We start from the raw sequence: 25165 nt of genomic DNA on the forward strand, positions 1-25165 counted from the left end.
CTGAGAACAGTTGATGCTTCAAGGAGGAGCCCATCTCACAGGGATGAGATACTTAGCACAAAGGGAGACACAAAAGGGTGACAGTGATGTGGACACTAATAACTAGACCTTTGGTTTTCATGGTGCTAAAATTAGATGCCAGGACTATACCCTTCGCTCTCTTGATGTCACAGATAGCTCTTGCCTTTTTAAATGACACAACAGACAGCCCTTTGTGGTTGCTCATGCCTGCCTCTGACTTGTACACACACACACGACTGCTGAACTTGGAGAAAATGAGCATTTGCATTCTCTGTGCAATAACCCATATCTCCATTAAAACTCCACAAGACCATTTAGACCCTTGCATGTTTTACCTCCAGAACATACCTTGGCCACTAGCCTTTTCAGACAAGATCAAAGAGCACTTTTTCATATGGGTGCTTATCCTGCTCTTGCATAAAACACGTATTAGAGCATTATCCAAGGACAAACTCGGGTAGCAAGATTCTAACTTTTCTTTATCATAAAGTGACAAAAACTCTACAGAATAGGACATCTGAGACAGCTCAGAAAAGAGGGTGGTGAATAAAAGGTGGGAGATTGTGTTCAAAAGAAGTCTTGCCTAGTGAAGAGGACAGCCTACTTTCAGAAAAGTTAAGTTTATGCAGGATGGAAGGCCTCGTGGTATAGCTGAAGTTATAATTTACATATGGAAAATTGGCCTTTCCTTTTATATTGGTGCCTACACAGGAGTCAATATCTATCTATAGCTGTATCTTCAGAGGTTAACATTACAGGCTTTTTGTATGAGACAAGTGAAGCTTTGCTCTGTACAAGAAAGTGTCTCCCAGATGCAGAGGGAAGAATGCTATAAAAAGCACATTTGGGTGACCTCAGAGTGCCATGTCAAAAAAACTACAATGCCACAGCAGGGTGTATAGCAGAGTGTACTGCTCACCTCTGCAGAGCAGTCAGGGAAATGGAAGGGCTTTTTTTGGAAATTAGAAGATGCTGCTCCTCTCAGGGTATCCCTTTCTGGCACTGGAAAGAGAGAGAGCAGAAGTGAACACAGAGGTGTACGCTGCAAGCTATGAAATGTCTTCTACTATTGTTTAATCTTGAAACTTTCCTCTCTGGACCAAAAATTGCCATTTTGATGTCTCCAGAGGGAAAAGTAATTTCCCTCTATTCTCTTAGCTGTTTCTTTCCATTATGCTCAACAACACAGCAGGTTGTTTAACCACAACCAAAATCTGGATTGCACTAAGGGGAATAAAGGCTAGCTCACAACTTGGGCGCTGCCTTTGGGGATGGAACAGTCAACAGCTGGAACCGAGAAGAGAAAATGTGATGCAGAGACAGAAAATAGCAAAAGGGATATAGGCAGAAGATTATCCTCTCCAGTTTATCCTTGTCATTTGTATGGATGCATGCAGACACTCAGTGAAATAGGAAAGCACCAAATCTGAAACAGATGAAAGAAAATGCTGTTTGATACAAAGAATAATTAACTTGGGGAATGTGTTGCTACTAGTGGATAGGGAGGAGTGAGAGTTCAGTGGGTCTCAAGAAAACATGAGACACAGGGAGAATGAGAAAAGCTATGACTTCATCAGATAAGATGAAATGCAGAATTCATGCATGTTAGTAATAAGCAAAACACCAGAGAATAAGAAAACGAGAAAGTGCTTTCTTGAGGGATATCTTTCCATAACAATCCATTACAGAGGTGCCAATTTCTTCCTTTCAAACCTCTGATGCTAGGCAGTGTCTGATACTGACGGCTGGAATGAAAAAACTCCAGAGGATGCTTATACTGTGATTCTTCTGATTTATGTAATATTTTCTGGGAAGCACCCATTCTATAAAAAAAAACCTCTGCAAGTATTAAAGCTGCATATCAGGATTTAACTAGGTAACATGAACCTTGTGCATCTAAGCTGCCGGCAACAGTGAGTTTCATATGTGAACTGGGGACAGTATGTAGCCCCATGTCCGTAATACCTCACTCTCCCACTACAGATCCCACAAGAGGAAGGGCACCCACTTAAACCTTGTATTAATTTATACTGACAGATTACAACACACCTCTAGCTCACAGAAAGCAGGGAGAATTCTCTAATAAATATACAATCTGCCTTTAATTTAACATCTGTGACTCCAAGAAGCATTCTAACATCAAATTTGTGATCTGTGGACAATAATCTCTGCCTGCTCGCTGGACTAGGCATAAAGTGTGTCTGCAAATTTCACCATTTGGTGGATAAATATTTGTGGCTGGGCAAAAATAACAACAGATTCTGACTCCAAGGGGAAGCCCATTTGCTGTGATTTACATGCTTACTACAGTGGATGAGCACTAATGCCATCATGATTGCCTGTTGTAAAGATCCTGTCATTTCTAGCAACCTGTCTTTTCCATTGGGGCCAACTGTTCTATCTGGTGATAAGCAATAAAACTCTGGAAGGTGACTGTAAAAATAACAGACTGTCAGTACTAGTGAGAGTTGTTGCTGTTTTGTCACTGCCAAATATTCGAATTTTTAAGAGTTAAAAAGCCAAGAAACTTGCTGCCTTTCTTACAATTTTCTCTTTCTTTTTTTCCTATCCTGGCAGAAACACTGAACATCTTTGAGCCTTAACTTAATTATTACACAGGCATCCCTATTGAAAGGGAAATTAATAAAATCATTTATTCCCCCTTAGCCACAAATACATTGTTATACTATCTTCATATTTTATAAGCACACTTTAGTGACTTGCTGGATGTCTGAGTTCACACTACAGTGTTCTTTCAAGCCAGGATAAGAGAAGTGTATTTGAGAACTTGATGACAGTTTTTGCAATAAATCTCAGACTTTGTGATCTCTGAAGCATGCAGCATGCTAAGAAGCACTTGAGTATAACTTGAAAACGTGCATAAACACAGTCCCACATACTTAAGATTATCTACAGCCTGCCAATTCACTCTTATCTAAGATTTTTTTTCATTACATTTCCTTTTCTTTATCCTCCTTGTGTACCAGTGCTTGAGCTCATGATGACACCAGATAGCGAGACTGCAGTAAGGAGCTATTGTAGCAGAACTCCCAACTACTGAATCTCATAAAAATTATCACCTTTATTAAGGTAAGCGTGCAGGCTTCAGAAGCAGTCTCCAGTTCAATTTTTTAGGGATAAGAGGGCAAGGAGAGAAGCATAGATCGAGAAATGGTGATAGGCAGGAATTTGGAGGACTATAACCTACCTGAATATGCCAGCAAAAGACTAGAGCCAAACAGCACTGCTTCAGGACTGCCATTCCTGTTACCATATGTGGTCCGTATGTGGGTGGTCTATCACCATGCAGGTATCACTGTACAAATATATAATGTGCTTTCCTATTGTCTCCATATCCTTTCCTCATATTGCAACAGTCTAAGTCACTGATAAAATGACAGTCATGTTGCAGCTCCTCTTCTACCACTGCAGGTAGCAGAGGACATCGTGACTCTCAATTGCTGTCTGCCACCTTGGAGAGGGTTAATTCTTTCTAACCCAAACATATATATTTATGATAATTACTTTGTGTTGTAAAGAGCTTTTCCAGGAAGATGAAAAAATCCTTCTTTGATTTTGTGCTTTACTTATCATCCAAAACTAAACCAAGTGATACAGGTTTTGAGATGTGTGAAGGATGTAAATCACAGCTTTTGCATAAGAAACACCAGTGTTCTTCTGAAGTTTTTATGCTTCTCGATTTCTTGAAACATGTTTCCCTTTAAGGAAGACAAAGCTGAGCTACACTGATGGGTCTGATATTCCAGAAATTGCTATCAAAGCTTTTCCCTTTGATGTCTGTCTGCGTTCTGATTGCATTGTCTCCCAGGCTGGAGGGGAAGGAAAGACAGTCTTGGCGTAATGATGTGTAGTTTGAATTAGTGTAGCATCATATCTTAATCCACTCTTGCCTCACAAGGAACACATATCTCCCCAAATCTAATCATTCACAGAAGCAAAAGCTTCATGGCAAGAGCAGTGACACTTTGATTTTGATTATACATCTTCACAGAGTATAGAATGGGGAGACTTGTATATTTACTATCCCAGGTGTAATCTAGTTTGCAGGTAACAGATGCATCTGATTTATTAAGCCAAAAACTCTTAAGTCCCTATTTCAGCCTTGTTTCTAAGGAAACAATGTTTGCCAAATCACACTATCTGATCAGCTCAGTCCCGTCAGCACTGATAATTTAAGCACTGGCCGCCTTTAGCCAAGTTTGACAAACGTTGCAAGTCTCAAAGCAACTTTTGTGAAAACCATTTTGAAGAATGCAGTAAATGGCCTCACTGAAGCAAAAGTTCAGGTTATCTGCAGGTTTGGTCTGCTGGTTGTGCATCTTTTGGAAATAGCAATACTGCCTCTTGCCACTTGTCATTGCAGAACATGCAAGAGGGCTCTGAAGAGGAGAGCCGCAGGTGCTGCCGCAGAGAGATCAAGAGGGAACAACAAAGGCATCTCAGGTTACAGTAAATGGAGAGAAGACAAGTCTGGGCTTCGTTATGTCAGCTCTTTGGCAAAAGGTTTGTTTCATGGTCCCTTCACTCTTCCTCTCCTTCCTTCTCTCTTTCTCGCCTTCTTTCGCTCTTTCTCTCCTTCTTTCTTTCTTTCCATTTCTTTCACTTACAGTATAAGCATTAGTGTGTGTTGGAACACATACAGCATCATTATCCAGCAAAAGGGATTTAGCCCCAGTGTTTTATTTCTCAGTATACAATACAAACAAACTGAACAGCATCTCGATCCTTGAATGATGTAAACTCCTGTGGCTCTTCGGAGGGCAGGCAACTCTTTATACCAGACCTCACCCGAAGTATTCCTGCGTGTTTTGAGATCAAGAATATAAGGGGGGGGGGGGAAGTGCTGTGGTTTATATGTTCAGAATAGTCCTTCTTTTCTTTGAGTAACACGCTCCTCAGTCCATCAAGTATACCGTGAAGAATGGCAGAAGCTAATTCATCCTGAAATACAGAATGCACCATCCCTGATAGGTCTAGGAGTGACTGAATGAGCTCAAAACATTCAGAAAGAATCACAGGCCACAGGCACCTAAAGATGTATCATTCTAGCTGTAAATACAAAGGAGAGATTTTGCTTTGTAGCACACCATCCAAGGTCTCTTTATTTCAATTTGGCTGTTATTGAGTATGAATGTTCCAGGCTGCCTGAAGTTCTCCAGTTGAGAGCAGGTTTCACAGATGGTGGGGGCTGTCTGATGCATCCTTTCATACAAGGAGCCTGATTCTGGCAATGGGGGCTATGTACCCTGTGGAGACTGATATATTACCCCCTTGAATTACCTGAAAAGCTTGCCATTTTGGGTTGCTTCTCTCTCACTCTCATTTTCATAAACAGTTCTTCCAGATTACATTCAAATATGACCCTTTCAATCAGGTTATTCAGTACAACACAAGGAAAATGCAATTGCATTACCTATTTTTATCTCCATTGATTCTTCTGTATCTTTCATGAATCATGCTATTGAAAATGTGACAAGTTTATGCCAGTCACAACAGGACTGTAACAATATTAGCTCTACCATGAATTCAGCATGACACCAAAATTGTATCATACTTGACCTTATTTGATATATTCGTGTACTGAGTCAGAAGCTCCATGCTAAGCTGCACAAAGCAAGGGAATATTCTTTCTGGACGAGATATTCTTCTGTATAAACAGAGGTTTGTGCCTTCCGTGTTTGCTGTGTTAGATCCAACCATGTGATTGTATGTAAATAATAATGCTATTTCTAGAAATCATAGATAGAAGGCTTTCTAGCTCCCTTATCCAAATCTGTTTGCACACCATCAGTAGCTGGAATAGTTTGCACCTGATAGCTTGTTCTCACTATAAACTAGTGAATTTTGGCATTCTTTCCATGCCTCTGCTTTGGTGAGAACAAGCAGAGCAGTGAAGGAAACCTTTGCAGAAGTGGGAGACCTTGACAAAATCAAGGAGAAAAAAGAATCAGGAGGAGGCCTTTTACCATTGATTACCTCAAACCACTGGAATCCAGAACCTTCATTTGCAGTTTGAATGAGCTGCAGTAAATTGCCCAACTGTTCTTTTCTGTCAGAATAATACACTTGCCAAACCTCATCACTATAAAATGCTACAGCTCCACTGATTCTGGGAGGGACAGAGCTAAAGTAGCCTTTGGGTCACTTTTTTTCCTGAGAAAAAGTGGTCTGTCACTTTAAACAAAGGATAAAGAATCAGAAAATGCTATTTTGTACCTCTTTTCTGCCATTTTTTTTTTTTTTTGTAGGAACGCACAGATAAGAGCAAGGGCTTGGTTTTCAGAGAACTTTTAGTTAAATCTGGTAAAGATAGGCAGTTAAAAGCCTATTACTTCATTATAAAATACCATGAATCACTGCATCATTCTAAGAATTGTACTAAAATATGCTCTCGGTATGGCAGACAGCTGAGTTGTAAATAATAAAGCCTGAGAGTCTAGGATTAAAGGTCTCCAGCAAAGTTTTGCCTGTCATCTTCTAAACTATCTTATTTTAAATGTTTTTAAGTCCCATTTCTCACTGTGAGAATGCATATTTAGCTGGTATCACTGAGCAGCTCTGTTGTCCACCGGAGAAACTCCAGCCTTCACAACAGCAGGTAAAAGCCAGCAGACAGAAGTAGCTTTTCACTGTTTTCACTAGAAGTTTGTGAAAATGAGCAATTCCAATATAAATGCCATGGAAATAATCCTCAGTTTTTTCACACCTTAGCTGTGATGGGTTGACTTTGGCTGGCTGCTAGATGCTCTCTTACACCTCCTCCTCAAGAGGACAGAGAGAAAACTGAGATTAAAAAGCTTGTTGTTGAAGGTAAAGACAGCAACACTGCTTGGCTGTTACTGCCATGTGCAAAACAGTCTCAGCTTGGGGAAAATCAATTTAATTTATTGCCAATGAAAATAGACTTGGATAGTGAGAACAAAGAGAAATTAAAACACTTTCCCCCTTACCTCAAGCTCATCTTCACTCCATTCCCAATTTCTCTGTCTTCTATCCCCTGAGCAGCAGAAGGGTGATAGGAAATAGGGGGTTGCAGCCAGTCTACGGCAGCTCCTCTCTGCCACTCTTTCCTCCACACATTTTTGCCCTGCTCCAGTGTGAGTCTTGTCCATGAGCTGCAGTCTTCCAGGACAAATCTGTTCCCGCATGGGCTCTCCAGGAGACGCAGATCCTTCAGGGCATGCCCACCTGCTCCAGTGAGAAGTTGTCCCCAGCTGCAGTGTGGATATCTCCTCTTCCATGGGTCTGGAGATTCCTGAGATACCTTCTCCCTTCATCTCAGCGCTCACAGGGCTTTTTCTCATACTTTTCTCCACACTCCTCACTGCCAGGCAGCATTTTGTGCTTGCTTCTGAGTGCAGTTTCAATAGACCATAGGCAATATTTCTGAAATGCTATTTTTTTCTCTTGAATATGATACATGTAAAGCAAGATGCAATCTTGCAAGAAAACAGATCAAGACTGACTGATGAAGTTTCTCACAGGACAGAGGGAAAGTGCTACAGGTACATACCACTGGCCAGAAACATGATTCACTCATTTACTGATGATGCATGATGACAATTTAGCATTCACAGGGATACTCAGAACAAAGATTCATAGAACATCTTCATGAAATAACCTTTACAAAATGGAAGAAATGGTGGGATCTCATCACCCGTTTGCTTACAGACGTGCAGAAATAAATCAGTGCACAAGTCATCTTAAAACAGTAGTTGTAATATTAAGTATTCTGCATTTATAAAGAGAAAAATCTCTTTTTCCTCATCAACCTTTCTCACAAAGTATTTGAATACATCATGGAAAACTGGACTAACTTTTTGCCAATATAAAACAGGCTATGAAACACCCTGATTAACACAGAAGTAATCTGCTTACACACAGAACCATTCTCATTTAAAGCAAAGAACCAGAGGGCATAAAGCATGTAGTCATCTAATTAGTAGAAGACATTTTCTTTCTCTTCCTTTGATTCTGTGCTAACCCCAGCACTGCTGAAAGGTTGAGACATATGCTGCACTCCCCAAGTGTCTTTGCTGATGGAGAATTTGACAAGGTGGATGTGGCCTCAACTCACTCATCCAGAAAAACACTGCCTGCAGCACTCCCAGGCATGCTTACCACTACTTTTTTTTTTCCAGTGGAAAGGAGATGCTGCTGCTCCTCCAAGTGGTACTCCTAAAATAAGGAGAGGACAGCTACCACAGTGACAAGAAACAAGGTGCCATGCTGTCATGTCTCCCCCTCTGCTATGCCTGTAAACCTGGTGAGAACACAGAAAAGCAGCCATGGAGAAGTACCTGGTGCTTTTCCCACATTACGGTTAACATCTTCCAGCCATGTGAAGTGCCTGTACCAGATAGTCACGCTGCAATTTTGAGCAAGCAGCCTTTGGGCAGCTGCAGTGTCTGGCTGTTGTGTGCAAGTGTGCATATATAGGAGACAATTCATCAGACAAAATGGGACTAAATTCATCCTTTTATACACAAGCAACAAAACTTGATCCTGGTGGTACCATGTTGCTTTAAAGAAAGAACCTATAGCTTCCCCCCAGAGGCTTGTGCTGGGCACAGAAGGCAACACAGATGAGATCTTCCCACATTGGTAAAGAGAAGATGGCTAGAAGCAAGGAATTCAGCCTGAGGGAGGAATGCATCTGAGTAAAATAGTAGTGCACAAGCAGCTGTTTTTAATAAACACATCCTTGTACCTATCATAGGTACATTGGGCATCCATACATGGAAGAAGGTCTATGCAGATGGAAAGACAAATGTTTCTTGCTAGTTTTCCTCCATGACAGTTCTGATATCAAGATGACAGCAAAAAGATTACAGTTTTGCAGACTGCTTGCTGTTCAGGGCACATACCACACTCAATCCATCTGCAGATGCTTTTTAATGTCAGTACGTGGATCAGTGACAGGACATGGTCCCTAGGAAACAGCCTGGCACACCCTAATAGAAAAAAGAAAGGCTTGGGCAACAAAGTATGCAGTGAGCCACACTGATGTAGGACCGCTGCTTCATCTCAAAGAGAAAAATCTGCATTCTTCAGAAAACAGTGTTCAAAAATTCAATCTTCATTCAGATCAGTGGAGCAGCTGTATAATTTACAGCACCAGATACAGCTAGAAGATGTAATGTGAAATACCTGAAGCAGTTCTTCCCCTGTATTAAAATGCACCTTGGGCATCACAGCCCTAACTTCTTTTAACATATGTTTCTAGCAGATAAGTAAACAATTTGGATGTGAAATGAAAATTTTCAAGATAGATACAACTGGAAAAGCATCAGCTCATACTAGACTTCTGCTGCAATGCCCCACTGATAAGGTTTTGGGGTGATTTGGCATAGCTGAAAGGAAGCAGCTTTGGAAGAATAAAAAGCTTTTTGTGTATAAATGTTGGACCAGAGATACCAGGAAGAAAGACATAATTTTTACATAAAAATTCTGAAAGTGGCCTTTGTGGCAGGACCAAATTGTACACCAGAGCACATGGCCAGAAAAGCTGAGTATCTCCACGTTCAGGAAGAGCAGAAGCAGAAACAGAGGTGACAAGGTTGGGAAGCTTAAAGGTTTCTGCACAGAGAAACAGCCATTCAGTGCATTGAATTGCATCAACATTCGCCTTCCTTATAACCACAAAGTCCTTAGGCTTTGTTGACAAACTCTTTAGTCATGTGCATGTTGAACTTTCCATTTAATAGCGTCCACTTCGCTTTGTAGGGCTGTGTGGCACCAAGCTGCAGGTGAGCGCTGAAGTCATCTTGACACCACAATGGCTTAGCAGCAGACCACAGACCAGCAAGTCACCCCCAGTGATACACTGGGGACTAAGTAATTCTTTGCAGTGATGTCATCTCTGCCCAGATCCCTGAGAACACATCTCATGGGCACGAGTGCTGTGTGCATCTTGAGAGGTACCTTCACCAACCTGTTTCCAAATGGAGGAGGAGCAGGAAACATCACACTGCTTTCTGCACTACTTGGCCATTGTCAGATAAACTAATAGAAAGTCATTCAAGAAAGCCCATCTTTAACAGGGTTATTTAAGCAGAAAGAACTTCAGTGAAGAAAACAGCATTCCACAGTAAAGATGCAGTATTTCACTGTGCAACGCCAGCAGAACAGTGATTGTCTGCTACACAACCTTGTCTTCAGCTGCTTGTAACTCTGTCGAATGTCATCTGAAGTGACATTTGCCCTATCCTGGCAGCTGTCTCAGCCTGAATACAGAAGGTTTTAATTGTTCCTGAGAATAACAAATACATTTTTCCCCCAAACTACAAATATTCTGATATTCTTTTCACTAAGAATGTTCACTAAGAATATCTTCAAGCAAGGACTTAAATTTTGATGGCCTAGTGCTGTGAATGAAGTCAACTACAGTTTTTTACCTGCTATATTAGTCTGCATGATGCATGCCTTGCCCACAGCTGCAGAAACAAACCTGCTCTTTGCCTGGTTTGGTGCCTGTAGCAGTACAAGGGAGGAGCCTTTACTGTGCTGTCAGCCAGCTTTCCATCATCAACCTCTGGAATAACAGCAGAAGCCTATCTCATCCTTCTCTAGGAACAGGTCCACAGGCAGAAGAGCCACATCTACTGGTGATGGGTGGCACAGGTCTCTATCCTGCACTACACTAGCAATCCTTCGTTGTGTCTGTAGGGAATGAGTGGAACGTTCCTGGTGTTCCTAGATGGTTTTCACACAGTGATAGAGAATTGTACCAAAAGCTTTTTATATAAACATATAAGATTAAAAAGTAAAACCTCTGAAGATGAGAAATATCAAACTCATTTTGACTGAATTACTTCAAACTCATCTTTTGTTACCTAACTGCAAACTTTATTCTTCAGGATATTTCTAGCTCATTTACTGCACTCTTTTACTACAGTCTTTAATATTTAACACTTTTAAGTAGGTATTAATGAATTTGGGACACAGCCTGTGATAGTTTGGGTGTTACCTGCTCCCTCCCCCCAAGTTAATACAGAAACACAACTCCCCTCACAGAAACCTAAGTCCTCAGGAGGGGCTCTTAACCATCCTTTCTCCTTCCCCCTACCCCTCAACCTTACCCAAGATCTTGCCTTTTGTTTAAGGTAGTATGGAGGGTCAACCAGGGGGTTAGGAAGCAGGTGGATTAGTCACACAGACAGCAGGATAGGTTAGGTGAGAGAGAGAGATGCAGCCCAAAGCCCAATCAGAGAGCATCTATGTTATCTATATTTACATTCTTGTTCTTATACATCTCAGCAAGCCTATGAGTGAAGTAGACATTACCATTGTTTCTCTTTCACAGCCTGTAATCTAATTCTTCTCACTGAAACACTCTAGCTAGCTTCAAACTAGCACACAGTCTTATATGAACAAAGACATTTTGTCTAGCATGAGCATGATTTACCATACAAAATGCAACAGTGCAATCATAAGAGAAAATAGTACAGCAGTAACTCTACATCCTTCTTGCGCCCTACACAAAATATTTAGTCCTTCATCTTCTATTCTAACACACTATCAAGGATCAATTGATTTTGTAAATCACTTCCAATGTTCTTTCTGAATCCTACGAGAAATAAAAGCATTTAAAAACAAAACATGAACCTATTTTAATCAGAAATGGTAATTTTATTAGTCTTCAAATTGTAAGCTAGAACTTTTAAGTGGTTTACTACTAGTTTCTGTAACAGTTTTCTCCACAGAAAATGACTCTATTATTTTGTGTGGACAGCTAACTTGCTATCCATGAGAGACAGCTGAAAGTTATTCATCATGCATTTTGACTCATTGGCCAATCTCTAAGGGACTGACAGTCTCTGGAAAGTACTGCACAGCTAAAAAGCCTGACCTAACTTTTAAACAGCTTCCTCTGTGATACTGACATAATCAAACACAGTTTTACATATGTCACACTGCTACTGCAGCAACCTGGCCTCCCCTCCCTTGACTACTGATAGGAAGTCTCTAAGCTTGATATAGACTCAGATGTCTTGAGATTAATCTCTTGGGACCATTCCAAAGAATTTGAGATTAATTTGCAGTTCCTCGAAAATGAAGTAAGTATTTCACGTAAACTGCTCTTCACATTCCATCAGATCTGAGCTTCCTATTCATAACCTTTACAGAAATGAATAGGTTGGCACAGGGCCCCTAAGACATTTAGGAGAAAGCCATTTCCACAGGAAAATGGAAGATTAAAATGGCTTTGGCTTTTCTGGGTTTTTTTTTTTTTTTTTTTTGAATGTAAGCAGGGAAAAGGTTATTTTTGCGAAAGCAAATGTTGGAGGGGTATGTTGTTTTGGTTGGGTTTTTTGACTCTGGATGTTTACATCTCAGTGCATCTAATTTTCCATTCTCTGTATCTTTATCAGGGATGAGACTCAGTAAAGGATTATAATCACTGAGATGTGTAGTAGGATTATAATCACTGAGATGTGTAGTTCCTGAAGCCAGAGTTAATTCTTAGCTAGCATCTGCAGAATTGTATAAGGATACCTGAATACTTAATAAAGACTTCAGCAGTTTTGATGGTACATTCTACATGACTGCAAATGGCTGGAATGTTCTGAAAGCCTCTTCCTGACTGGTTAGACCATTTTAGGGGGGGAAGAAAGGGGAAACAATGCTGGAACAAACACAATGAAAAAAAATAAGTCAAACCAGATCACATGTGATGCTGTATGCACCTGGCAGTTACAGTCTAGCAAAACACATAAACACTTTGCCAATGTACAAAATATCCTCCTAGAAAGAGCATAAATAACTAAATATTTCTGTATTTAAAATAGAAATCATTACAGACGACATATGTACCACAGTGAAGCAATCCACGGGGCTGCCAAAACGGGGGAAATTCTTAAATTATTCTGTACCCTAAAAGTGTCCATCCCTTGCTAAGGCTTGCCACAACTGACCTTCAGCAGAACAACACTCTGCTCAGCAGATGTGAAGCCAGAGGATGAAGATGACATGGCAAAGCATGGTCAAAAAAGATGCTCAGAAGAAATCTGGGAAGTGAAATGGTATTTCCAAGGGCCATTAATGTTGGTATCCCTTGAGAGGGATTCTCACTAAGAACAGATATACTACCCAAATCAGAAGAAGGTGGCACATGTTCTCCTACTTCAGAGAATCCTCTAGTGTCAGGGAAAAATCGTCAGCACTGTCTGTTTCACTCTTCACATCCAATGTTATGCTCTAAGCATGTGGAAACCATTCAGGTCACTGTAGTGGAGGGTGCAAATAAGTTTGGGGAAGGGGATTTCTAGTGTTTATAATATTAAATCTTTTAAACTCTTTGGAATTCAGCCTCGTATTTCATTCCCCCGAGCCCAGACTAACTCCCTCCGTGACAGTCACAAAGCACCTACCTAGAAATTGTTTATTAAACACACTTAGGCCTCTGCACCAGCAACACGTGGCACTACATACTACTGCTCCCCAAAAGATCTATGAAAATCTTCACCCAAGATAGAAACTATGAGGAAAGTTGTGATGCAGTGGGCAGAGGTATGGGGTGATGGCACTGGAGAGACTTGGAGTCACTTCTAGGTTTGCCACAAGTTTATCAGCAAAACACTTCAGTTATCTAGCCCTGGCTTCTCCAGTCAAAAACCAAAACTAATTGTATGTGCTTTGTGAAGCACTCTGAGGTCTGCTGCTTCAGAAGATCTCAACATTGAGAATGAATAATTACAATTCTTGATGAAATATGATGCAGCTCATACTACTTGAGACAAAGTATTACAGAAATTCATTCAATATAGATTTTCCTTGCATGATAGACCCCAAAAGCACCAATTTCCTGGTGGATAGATTTGCCTTTTAATTATATGATTCAAGTCATAAGGACATATATCTTTTTTTTTCTCAATACTGTCTTGCAGAATCATGCTAAACACTATTTATACAATCCAGCTTCCCCTAAAGGTAGCATAATTCATAATAGTAGTTGTTTAATTTTTCTACTGCATTACAATATACAATAGCAGTGTTACCACAGCTATGCAAAGCTATACCAAGACAAGAATCATAAAGAGACATAGCACTGTTTGATTTACCTGTGTAGAGACATAGCTGTAAGCCCAGATGAGTGGGTTGCTCTTGCCATTTACTATAGGAAAGCAGAGGGTTAGAAACCTACTGGCTTCTGTGTGCACACTCATGGACCATACCAGCTCTCAGGTAGAAGACATTTAGCATTAAAGAAGTAAGAAACTGAAGTACACCTCAGGATACATTAGGCTGACATACAGACTGCCATTAACTGCCGAAAGAGCACTGGCAGTTTAGGAAAGCCTAATTACTCACCTGGGGATCTGGCTCTCATGCTGAGGGCATTAATGACACATCTCTCAGTGAGAGGGGAAGGGGAAGTGATCTTTCATAGAGCAGCAAGCACAGTATAAACATCCTGGCAGAACTCTGGTCCATTGCTCGTCTCAGGGGAAGGGAAGAATAACTTGTACCTTTAAATATTTATTTTCTTTTCTTATAGCTACCTAATGTTGTTTTAAAATAGCTTTCACCTCCCCCAGAATCCTCTGATCCACAACATATACTAGTGTCTTTCCCTGATCATTAGAACAGCAAAGCCTTGTATTAATTACAGTATACTGAATGAGTCTTACTATATACTTGATCATTAAAAAAAAAAATTGAGTTTTCAGTTGTTTGGGTTTTTATTGTGTTCTTAGTTGGGTTTTGTTTGTTTATTTGTCTTAATTTCTGAAGAAGAGCATGTAAAATCAAAAGGATATTAAGGTCTCAGTGGTGTACCACTGAATTCAGGGATGGCTCTGTTCCTTCTCAACCTGAAAGCCAAAGCATAGCCTAAGCATCTGTGATAATTCTGGTATCAGAAGTGTTGCTTGGACATAACAACTGTGGGAAGATTCACTGCTCCTTCATATGTAGGTAGAACAATAAGTTTTGCACTTGCTCACTCAAAATAAGTCCTGCTCCATATTTCTGGAAGTACTTCTGCACTCTGACTATCACTTCCACCTACTGAGAACTGCACCAGGATCTCTATGCCATTTAACAATATGGAAGGATGGCTGGTCTTGAACTCCAGCCAGAATCAATGTGCTGTAAACAAAATTTCCTTGAAACAGACTTTCGTTTGCATGTGCAGATTTGATGGAGAATGTAGGAAACATTTCAAAGCTAACAGAATTTATAATGCTCCTCTTCTAAATTTCTAGTGAGGCAGTCAGCCCAAAACCTACCAGAAGGTGTAATCGCAAAGAGCCTGATGAACCCAAGAAAATACACTAAAACTGAGGCTTTGAGACCACTTATTTTCGTCCACACTGATGGGTCCTATAACTGACTCACATTTCCCAGTGTTTGTACCACACTCTAGTATGTGGTACAGGTGAAGCAGTGTTAGGAACCTTCTGCACTGTGAGAGATTTTTTAAAAAATAACAATAACAATTATAATAATAATTATAACTTCAGCAGCCCTATCATATACTCACTTCTTTAGCTGAAAAGACACATATTTGGAAAAATGAAACAGTTTCAATTTTGAATTTTCTCAGTGAAAGCAAATTCATCATTTGAACACTAATCATCTTCTAGATAACACTGTATCACTTCAACAGGAAAAGAAAGAGAAAGAGAAAGAGAAAGAGAAAGAGAAAGAGAAAGAGAAAGAGAAAGAGAAAGAGAAAGAGAAAGAGAAAGAGAAAGAGAAAGAGAAAGAGAAAGAGAAAGAGAAAGAGAAAGGTGGTAACATTCCCACTGCAAAGCTTTTCCCAAAATCATAAACTCATTACTGCAAACTAAAATCTAAAGTCAACTGAAAACTAGGACATGCTGGGCTTGTGAGTTACAGATCCAAAGCTGTGGAGTAAAACTAATCAGTTCTTGGACAGGATTTTTCTGTCTTTCTCTCTCTTTTTTTTTTTTTTACTGCAGTACAATCTATAGTCTAGTTGGTCAAATCAAGCCTTTCTGAGAAAAGAAGATTACAGTTGTTTCAGATATTGGGGGGAGCAGGGAGAAGCAGGATTTAAGCTTCATTACAGACCAGGATATACAAAACAGACTGTAATGAAAAAAAAACAGTATTGAGATTGTGCTTGTGATCTGAATGGAAAATGTTAAGCGAAGGCAGGGCCATATGGAGGATCTTATAGTTACAGCAAGAATGGATGCTGAGGCAAATGACCTCTGAATTAATGAAATTAGGTGTTATGGGAAAGACACAGGAATTAAAGAAAACAGTAATAATTATACCTGGCTGCTACAAATAGGCTACTAGGCAAGAAATTAGATTCAGAGAATTGTTATGTATAAGGATTATTCCATCTGCAACAATCACTGTACTGGGCATGAATTGTTAATTGAAAAAGAACTTGGTTAAGGATCACTCATTTTGCAGAAACAAACTATTTGATGAAAAATCCTTATCCTTTGGCAAAATTTCATCAATTTCATTGTTTTCAATACTTCATTCTGTACTTTACCAAAATCTGAAGTTTCTGAACTGATGCACATGTGTTACATAAATGCATTTGAAGCCCTGGTTAATCACAGTAGGATGTGTCCTATTTATCTGCCCACTTGGAGCTCTCTGCAGCACTATGGACCTATTTTGCAGAGGAGCAGATCAGGATACACCTTGCATTAGGTAAGAGAAAATAGTAAAATACCACAGCACTTATATCAATACCTTGGATTGCCTTCCATTTAATTTTCCTGTAAGTCTCTTGACTTTTACCAGGATAGTTACAAGAAATTTGCCATATTTAACCACATCTCGCCCAAGATGTGAAACACAGGACTAAGATACCTTCATGGTGTATTTTAAAAATGTTTTTATTCCCTCAGAACTGTCTCAATCCTCCTAGTCCTGGTTCAGGTTAGGCAAATGCAACCTTGCTTCCTTAGTTTTCATTTTCTTTTTGTTCTCCACCAACCTTTACTGACAAGTCATCCAGGACAGAAGCAACTCAAGATTAGTGTTTTTGTTAACACAGCCTCGAGTGTCTGGCTGCCTGCTGCATAATTATCAAGCCCCAGTACTATAGACTATTTGAAGACTGTCATGCACCTTTAGAGTTCATCTATTTCAAGACAAAGCATATATTTAAGACCTAGGTATGTCTTGGCAGCAGAGATGCAAACCACCAATTTTCTGGAAAGCAAAGTACTCTTTTATAGTTTCAACTCCTTAGCAGCAATCTACATCACACCAGTAATAATGATCCTATAGCCACAGCACAACCACACACTTACTGAAGTATCAGGAGGGTGCAATGAGGTGGGCATCACTCTCTTCTCCCTAGTATTACATGGTCAAACAAGAGGAAACTGACTAAAATTGTGCCAGGGGATGATTAGATTGGATATTAGGAAAAATGATTTGCTGAAAGAAAGATCAGGCATTGGAAGAGGATATGCAGAGGGGTGGTGGAGTCACTGTCCATGGAGGCATTTGAGAAACATGTGGACATGGCATTTTGGCACATGGTTTAATGGCCATGGTGGTCTAAAGTTAGTGGTTGAACTCAATGATCACAGAATCATAGAATCAACCAGGTTGGAAGAGATCTCCAAGATCATCCAGACCAACCCAGCCCTATCCAGTCAACTAGACCATGGCACTAAGTGCCTCATCCAGTCTTTTCTTGAACACCTCCAGGGATGGTGACTCCACCACCTCCTTGGGCAGCCCATTCTTAGAGGTCTTTTCCAACCAAAATAATTCTATCACTTTATGATCAAGAGCTAACAGTGTAGTGGGTACCACAACACTGGTGAGCTTCAGGCACTCACGACCACCACCACTCAGCCCTGTAGAGTGCACTTTCATAAAACAAGTTAAAACTCTGATTTTGTCAGGCCCTACCCATCATAAGGAAGGGTGGTGAGTAGGTAGGTTAGTCAGAAGAATTAGAAAAGTTTCTTCTTTCTGAATACATTATGTCCAGGCAGCTCTCCAGAGAACTGAAACTGGCATTGCTCCCTTGAGTTCAGTAGAAGGATGCCCATTTACAGCAGCTTCACACATTTTTAATATTCCCCAATGGAACAACCCACTACAGCAAACATCCTACATAATACAAAAGCCTGGAAATACAATGGTACGGAATGCAAAGTAGTCTGCCTCTCTACATCATCAAACCTAAATGGCAGAACACAAAGAAATCACCTGAAAGATTTTTATTTTAATAATTTAGGGTGAAACCACGCAAATCATCATGCAGGTCAAGTTTTCCCTGAGTTCCCTGCATGCACTGAGGTCACTTGGCCCCACTGATGTTTGGTTGCACAAGCATAGACTTACTGGAGTGTCCTGCTAAGATGCTAGCAACATCATTTTTATCTGTCTTTTACAGGGTATTTTAAACTTAACCATTTAAAGCATGTAAGCCAAATACTGCCGTTGTCTCACACTTGGACAGTGCTGTCAAATGCAGTGAGGAAGGAGACGCACAACAATTAATGTTCAGACATATTGGTAGCTATCCTTTCGAAACATTTGTAGCAAAATAGTCTTCTGTTAAGTGTAGAAAGAGGAAATTTAAACAAATTTTATTACAGTGAAATGAGAAACCACTAAGCATTCAGGATCTGGTGAACAAAGCATAGTTAATGCCTTAACATCTAATGAAAGAAAATGCAGTCCCACTTCCTATGATATTGCAGAATTGAATAACTTGTAGACACCTTGTAAGAAATACTTTTGACAATCAACCTTTTTAAAGATGTTCAAAGATGATAAAGACTTCACAAATACAGTTCATCGTACTGATGAAGCTCAAATGTGTAACAGTATCATTCCCTCCACAAACAAAATCTCCAAAGGAGTTGACAAACAGTTGCAAATTAAATTAATTAGGTTTTTGTCTTTATCATTCTCAAAGTGCAGGAATGGTAGTACCACACAGCAAAAAAAACAAACAAAAAGTCCACAGCTTGAGTATTGTCTGTGGAAACACAGGCACCCATTCTGAAGTCAATATTGAAAATTTATTAGAAAATAATATTTTGCAGGTTAAGTTGGCATGAGTGTGTCTTTTTAAAATCTGTATTTCTCAATTGGAGAGAAATATTATAGGGCTAAACCTGCAGCTTTGAAAACACAATTCACTAAACTATTGGGAACTTTGCTTAAGTAAGGAATTAATCAGAGTCTGAAGCCATGCTAAAATATTCCCTTTAACTACAGAAACAAATTTCTGAGAACTACTTCTGGTACAAACTGAAAAGGTACTCATTTCCTCACCTAAAGCAATTTCTGTGGTACCTAAAAACTACTCATTTGCTCATTTTCAGAAGTTGTTAATTTGAAAGATTAATTCCAAGATGCAGCCAAGTACAACTTTCTACAAGTATTTGTCGAAAAACGCCACATTATCTTTTTCATTAACTCCAGTGATATGTTAATAACTTGCCTGGTTTCTCAGCTGCTGGCTAGTTTCAATCCAGGCTGCAGCAGCATGATATTGCTGAAGTATATTCCTATAACCTAGTCAGAAGTTTAAATGGCCTTAAGGACATACTGTAAGAAATAAGAAAGCTCAGCATCCAATATGAACTAATTGCAGTTTATGAGATTTTATCTGCTTCTACCACTTAGCACCTGTTTTTCTTAATTTATATTCTTCCTTCTGTTACTTTATTTTATATAAGTGGAACAAGCAAGCTAGATAAGAAGGCAGATGCAGTGTAAAATCTAGAAATTCCTCGGTATTAAATAAAAAATATTAGGGTCATGAACTTTAAATATACCTTTATATAATCTAGTCTAATGGGTTCCATGTAGATAAAGATGGTATTTCCTTGGACAGCTCTATTAGTTCATATATCAAAGGAAAAGCTTTTTAACACGAATGTGAAAGGAATACTCAGTAAGATGCCAAAATTTAAGTACTGTATCACCTGAAACTGAAAATTCTATCTTTTTAGGATAAAAATGATGGATTTTGAGATGAGTTAGTTTTACTAGTCATATTACCATAATTTTCTTGTTTAGAGGGCTAGAAAAATATCTATTAACCAGATACTGAGAAATAGCTGGAATTTCTACTGTTTGCACATCCTTTCTCAACTAATTACATGTCAACATGAGAATCCATTCCTATAAAAAGCCAGAAAAATAAAAATAGCTTCCTAACAGAGAAAAATGTAATTAAACTACCAGTGTATTAATTTGGGCACAAACTGCTGCACTATTGTATGTCAGTGCATTCTTTCCTAAATTAACTAACACATAAAGAAGAAAATCTGATGGCTTAATAGCATTTTCTTCAATGGCAGAAATGCTTTGAGATTATTTTATTATGTTACCACAGAGTGTTGGAGGAGTTATTGCCATTACCTCTGTTTGTCACTTCTAAGACTGGCAGATTCCACCGAGAAACTTGCTACTATTAACGGATGTGAAAGATTAATATTTTATAAAATCATTACTTTATAGGCAGGATAACTGTAGTAATAAGAATAGATTTAATATTTCATGCATTTACAACCATGTCACTCATAAAGAACATTTATTCTCCAACAGCATCACTTTGGATGTGTATTTGGTAAATGTGTATTTGGTAACTGACAGCTGAGCAGTTTGTCATATTTATTGCTTATCCTGTGGTGGAAGTAACAAAGTCAAATCAGTATGAGGGTACTATCACTGCATGAACCGAGAGTGAATCCGAAACAGAGGCATACACAGATCGTGCAGTAGAGAGTCTACAAACCACCGAAGAAGGAAAAGAACCATGGGCAATTGCCTGGGAGCCTCACTAGACCAAACAGAAGCAGCAAAGCAAGTTATGCAATGGGAAGGCTGAAGGAGGGAGGAATGCACAGGCTAATCTCTGTTTGGGTCGCTGCAATGCTGATGCGAGCTGCGAAGCCAAGATTTCATCCTGCAGAGAACACAGCACTTAGACTACATTCAAGCAAATACATTTCCCTTTAAGCGCTGGCACTGCCTATCAAAGATAAACACGTTGAGGCTGCCTAGAAGTAGTGATGATGCTTGTGCATTTCCAAAGCATCCTGCTGTGTAGCATGTAGCTAAGTTATTTGAACATGGTTTACTTTCTTTCACAAGTTTCATTGGCCCTGAATTTACCCTGTCTGTGAAAGCTCCAAGCTTTATGTTTTCAGGCGCTCTGTCTATGCCTGTGCACAAACATTCCCCTAGGCTCCAAACAGGACACAGTTACACTGTGGTGGCGAGCAGAGAAACAGCAAACTTCACCTGCATCCCATGAGAAAAAAAACCAAACAAGCCAAAGAAAGAAAAAAACCGAGCATGCACTGAATGTGAACAGTTATGAACTTCTTATGGATTTTAAGCTGCAAGGTTCTCAGTGTCTTTGGCTATTCTTTTTCCACCACCCCTGACTTTGCTCAGCACTTTGAGGGACTTCACCTCCTAATTTATTTAAATGTCTCAGTCAGCGGGTCCCTTGCTCTCTAAGCATATTAGGAGCCTTCCACTTGATGTTTAAAGGACCTCTCCGCGAGGAAAGCTGAGTAGAGTTAAGGCTTGCCAGGTCAAAAGGCATCAATTTTTTACTACTCACAGGAATATGCCTTAGGAAAGCATCTCTCCGGGTGGCATAAACAGCTGTTTCTCTCCTTCACTTTCGGCTTCATGTTCAGTATTTGTGAAGCAGAATCGGGACAGGCAGGGAAACAGAAGTGTGACACATTCTGCCTGCACCTTTTTCACCGTTTTTCCCAACCCCTAACTCTTCCGATACTTTGTATTCACTGTCTCGCTTGACTGACACAAGAAACCCACTGTAAAGAGAAAGGCTCCCTGTGAACTGAGCCCCGTTTCCATGGTGCAGAGTTTTCTACTTAAAAGATAAATTCGTTTTCTGGCGCTACCAGTGTGTACAGGACCCGCGCAGCTCACCCCATCCCAGGGTTAGGGGCCAAGGGTAAAGAAGGGCAAAACACGTCCCCCATCCTAAAAAGGCTGCTCTTCGCATGTCACAGCTGCTTGCTCTCTGGTTCGACCCAGGGAATCTCAACACTCCTCGGAATGCATTTTAAGGTCACTGAACCACTCCTGCGGCGAGGAGAGAGGTGTGTGACCGGCACTGGCCGCAGTCTGCACCCGCGGCCGAGAAGCGCCTCAGTGCTGGCTTGCACCCTCCTGTCTGCGGCCAACCCCGAGCGGCTCCCGGGATGTTCGCCCCGACACCGCTCCGCCGGGACTCCCACGCCCAACTTCCCCGCGTCCCGCCGCCGCACACTGGGGCAAACTTTCAGAAGCGGCACCAGCGGAGCGCCGAAGAGCCCAGGAGCGGACTAAGCGGGGCAGGCGGCGCCCCACACCGTAAGCAAACGTCCCCCTCGAGAAACGCCTCAGGCTGAGGGCAGTCCAGCCGGCGCCGTCCACAGCCCCAGCCCAGGCGCGACACGTCCCCGCGGGCTGCGCCGAGCCCCGCGCCCCGCGGGAGTTACGCGGCTCCCGCTGGCACAAGCAAAGCACCCGCGCAGCGCTCGAGGAAAAGGCAGGGGAGGTGTGTAGCAGGGAGAATCCCCTACACAGCTTCGGCCGCGGGAGCCAGCGGTGCCCGCGGGGCGCGCAGGGCCCGTGGGCGGCACTCACCGATCCGCAGCACTTGCTGGCCGCTCTGGGGCAGGCCGGCCGAGGCGCAGAGCAGCACGAAGAAGAGTCCCCCGCCGCCGCGACCACCGCCGCCGCCCTGGGCCGGGCGGAGAGGCCACCGCGGACTGAGGGCGCTCGCCATCCTCCGCGCCCGCCTCAGTTCATGCCGGGCTCCGCGGGTGCGGAGCGCGGGCGGCTACCCCCGGCGGGGCCGGCTGCGCGCCGCCGTTGCGCGCCGCCCGCCCATGGCGCGGGGGCTTCGCGCCCGCCGCCCGCGCGCCCGCCGCTGCCGCGCTGCGTTGCGCCGCCACCCGCGACTCCCACTGCCTTCGCCCCCCGTCACCGCCGCCAGAGGGGAGGGAGGGAAGGAGGGGTAAGGGAGGGGGCGGCTCCTCCTGCGGGGCGGCCCCAAGCGGGTAGAGGTAGCTCTGGGAGCTTACCGGGACGGTCGGCAGTGCGCGGGTACGACTCAGGCACGGGTAAACTCAAAACTAGCCAGGTGCTCCCCGGCACGGCTGAAGCCGCGTCGCCCACGCTGGACAAGGGCAAGCAGCGAGGCAGAAATGCTTTCTGCCCCTGTCGCGCCAGCCGACTGGCCCTGCAGTATGAAATGTGCGGTCCTGGCCCCCTGGGTCTCTCCCTGCACGCCTGAAGGCCTCTCCTTGGCCCGGGGGAGGCTTTCCCGTCCGTGCCCACCAGCCTCACAACCCCTGTTTTGCTATCTCCTGGTTGTATGAGGGTTTGAAATGCCGGCAAGAGGCAGCAGGCCCTTGTGTTTGCACAGCTTCCTTCTGAGGGGCCCAGGCATGGCATAAGGCAATGGTGCCCGCATTCTGGAAGGCGAGGGTCACCACTGGGGACAAGGTGGAGGGAAGGAAGAACTTTCTGCGGTACATTTTCTACAATGGACTTCTGCAACCAAGTGAGGGACAGGAGACATGTCACCACAGTGCATCTCCCCAAAGGTGGCAGGAGTCCCAGCAAGAGGACTGCAGGTCTGCTTGCCTGGGATCAAGTATTCATGAAGTTGGAGTGATGAAAATTCAAGCCTTGTTTTGAACCACTGGGCACAGGGGCCACAAAACTTCCCATCCTTGACTTGCACAGCAGATCACCTTTTACATGTGACTTGACACTCTCAAATTATTTTTTTAAATCTCCATGTTAAAGGTTCAGTAAAACTCAAAATGCTTCGCTATGAAGTCAACATAAAGGTCCTGAGCTGACCTAAAAAAATAAGCCAATAGGAGAATGACTTCCGACTAACAACAGAACTAAAACTGCACAGCCGAGATCCAAAATGGAAATGATTCAAATTAGTTTATTTTGTATTCCTCCCCAGTCTGTTTAACTATTGTTCCAGAAATCAACTCCTTGGAGCAGTCTCAGCACATGCAATGGAAATGTAAGTGTCTACTTTGTTATCTCCCAGTCAGTCTCAAATGTTTCCTGAAAAGCCTGCCTCTGCTGCGTACGGAGCAATTCACGCTATTGGGGAGTGCTCGCTGCCGAGATTCTCAGCCAGGGTACTAATTAGTGTCTTACTTTACACTGCCTACATCACATTTTATAGGCATCTTGGAGAATTTTTGCCCACGGTGGGTTTTTTTGTTTGTTTGTTTGTTTGTTTACCTAAAAGACATCCTCTCCTTGGGAATGAAGCAAAATCTACTGGCAGGCATGAAGTCCCTGCCAGCCTCCAGGGTTGCACAGCTACGTTTCCCCTTAGTTTTCGTGACGTGTCTCCTGCTCCCTGCCACAGCGGCATCCTGTAGCTTGACTCACGCCTACACGGGGGCTACCCCAGCCCTAGCCCCGTGGCTTTGTGTGTCAGCTGCTGAGGTCAGCACCACTGCTCTGGACGCGTGCCCACTTTTACAGATCTGTGTGACCGCCCGCCCCTCACTTCTTGCTCCTGGCAGGACATGCCTGCACCTTCACCTGTCTCATGCATGTCACACCAAAGGTGACAATTACATTACTCGTGTGGTTAATAACTACAGCATTCGCTCTTGCGTAGGAGGCAGAAAAGAAATTCGTCAGGCCACCCTGGGCTGGGCTGCATCACATGGTAACTCTGACACAATTTTATCATTGCCTTTCCAAAGGCTGTACAGAAGAGAAGGTGCACATCTAACTGGGAAAAATCTCAGCCTCTGAGAAATGGCTCATAACAGGTACCCTTCAGGTACACACTCATCCACTCTACAAAACAGTTTAGAATTAGGGACAATTTTGAAACATAAAAAGACAGAAAATGTTTCAAACTGACTGAAATTTACTGAAATTATCTTACAAGTTTCTAATTTTACAGTAAACTCTAATCCAGGTTGTTGCTTACAACAAATCACTCAGTAAGCTCTGGCCTATAAAATCATGGCTTGGTTTAGAAGGACTATCATTTTATTTCTGGCAGATATGTGAAAATAAGTCTCCATACAGTTCATCTTGCTGGTCTGACATTATCCTCTCAAATCTTTAATCTCTTTTTGGGCTTTGTTCAGAAAGAGAAGAGGAAAAAAACACCAAA

At 42.0% G+C, this 25165-nt stretch overlaps 1 protein-coding gene across 4 annotated transcripts in view; it reads right to left on the reverse strand.

Moving 5' to 3' along the window:
• The window catches only part of GRIK1 (glutamate ionotropic receptor kainate type subunit 1), a 162673-nt gene extending 139849 nt beyond the window's left edge, over positions 1–22824 (reverse strand). For 2 of the 4 annotated variants that reach the window (XM_064152392.1, XM_064152390.1), the window contains exon 1: positions 22636–22820. In XM_064152392.1, the coding sequence (XP_064008462.1) occupies positions 22636–22777 (142 nt within the window). In that variant the 5' untranslated portion in view covers positions 22778–22820. Of the gene's footprint in view, positions 1–22635 lie in introns of all 4 variants that reach the window. The other 2 variants (XM_064152391.1, XM_064152394.1) reach the window with 2 other exon arrangements.
• Between the last annotated feature and the right edge of the window lie 2341 nt (positions 22825–25165).

This window comes from Pogoniulus pusillus, chromosome 12 (genome assembly GCF_015220805.1).
Source record: "Pogoniulus pusillus isolate bPogPus1 chromosome 12, bPogPus1.pri, whole genome shotgun sequence".
NCBI lineage: Eukaryota > Metazoa > Chordata > Aves > Piciformes > Lybiidae > Pogoniulus > Pogoniulus pusillus.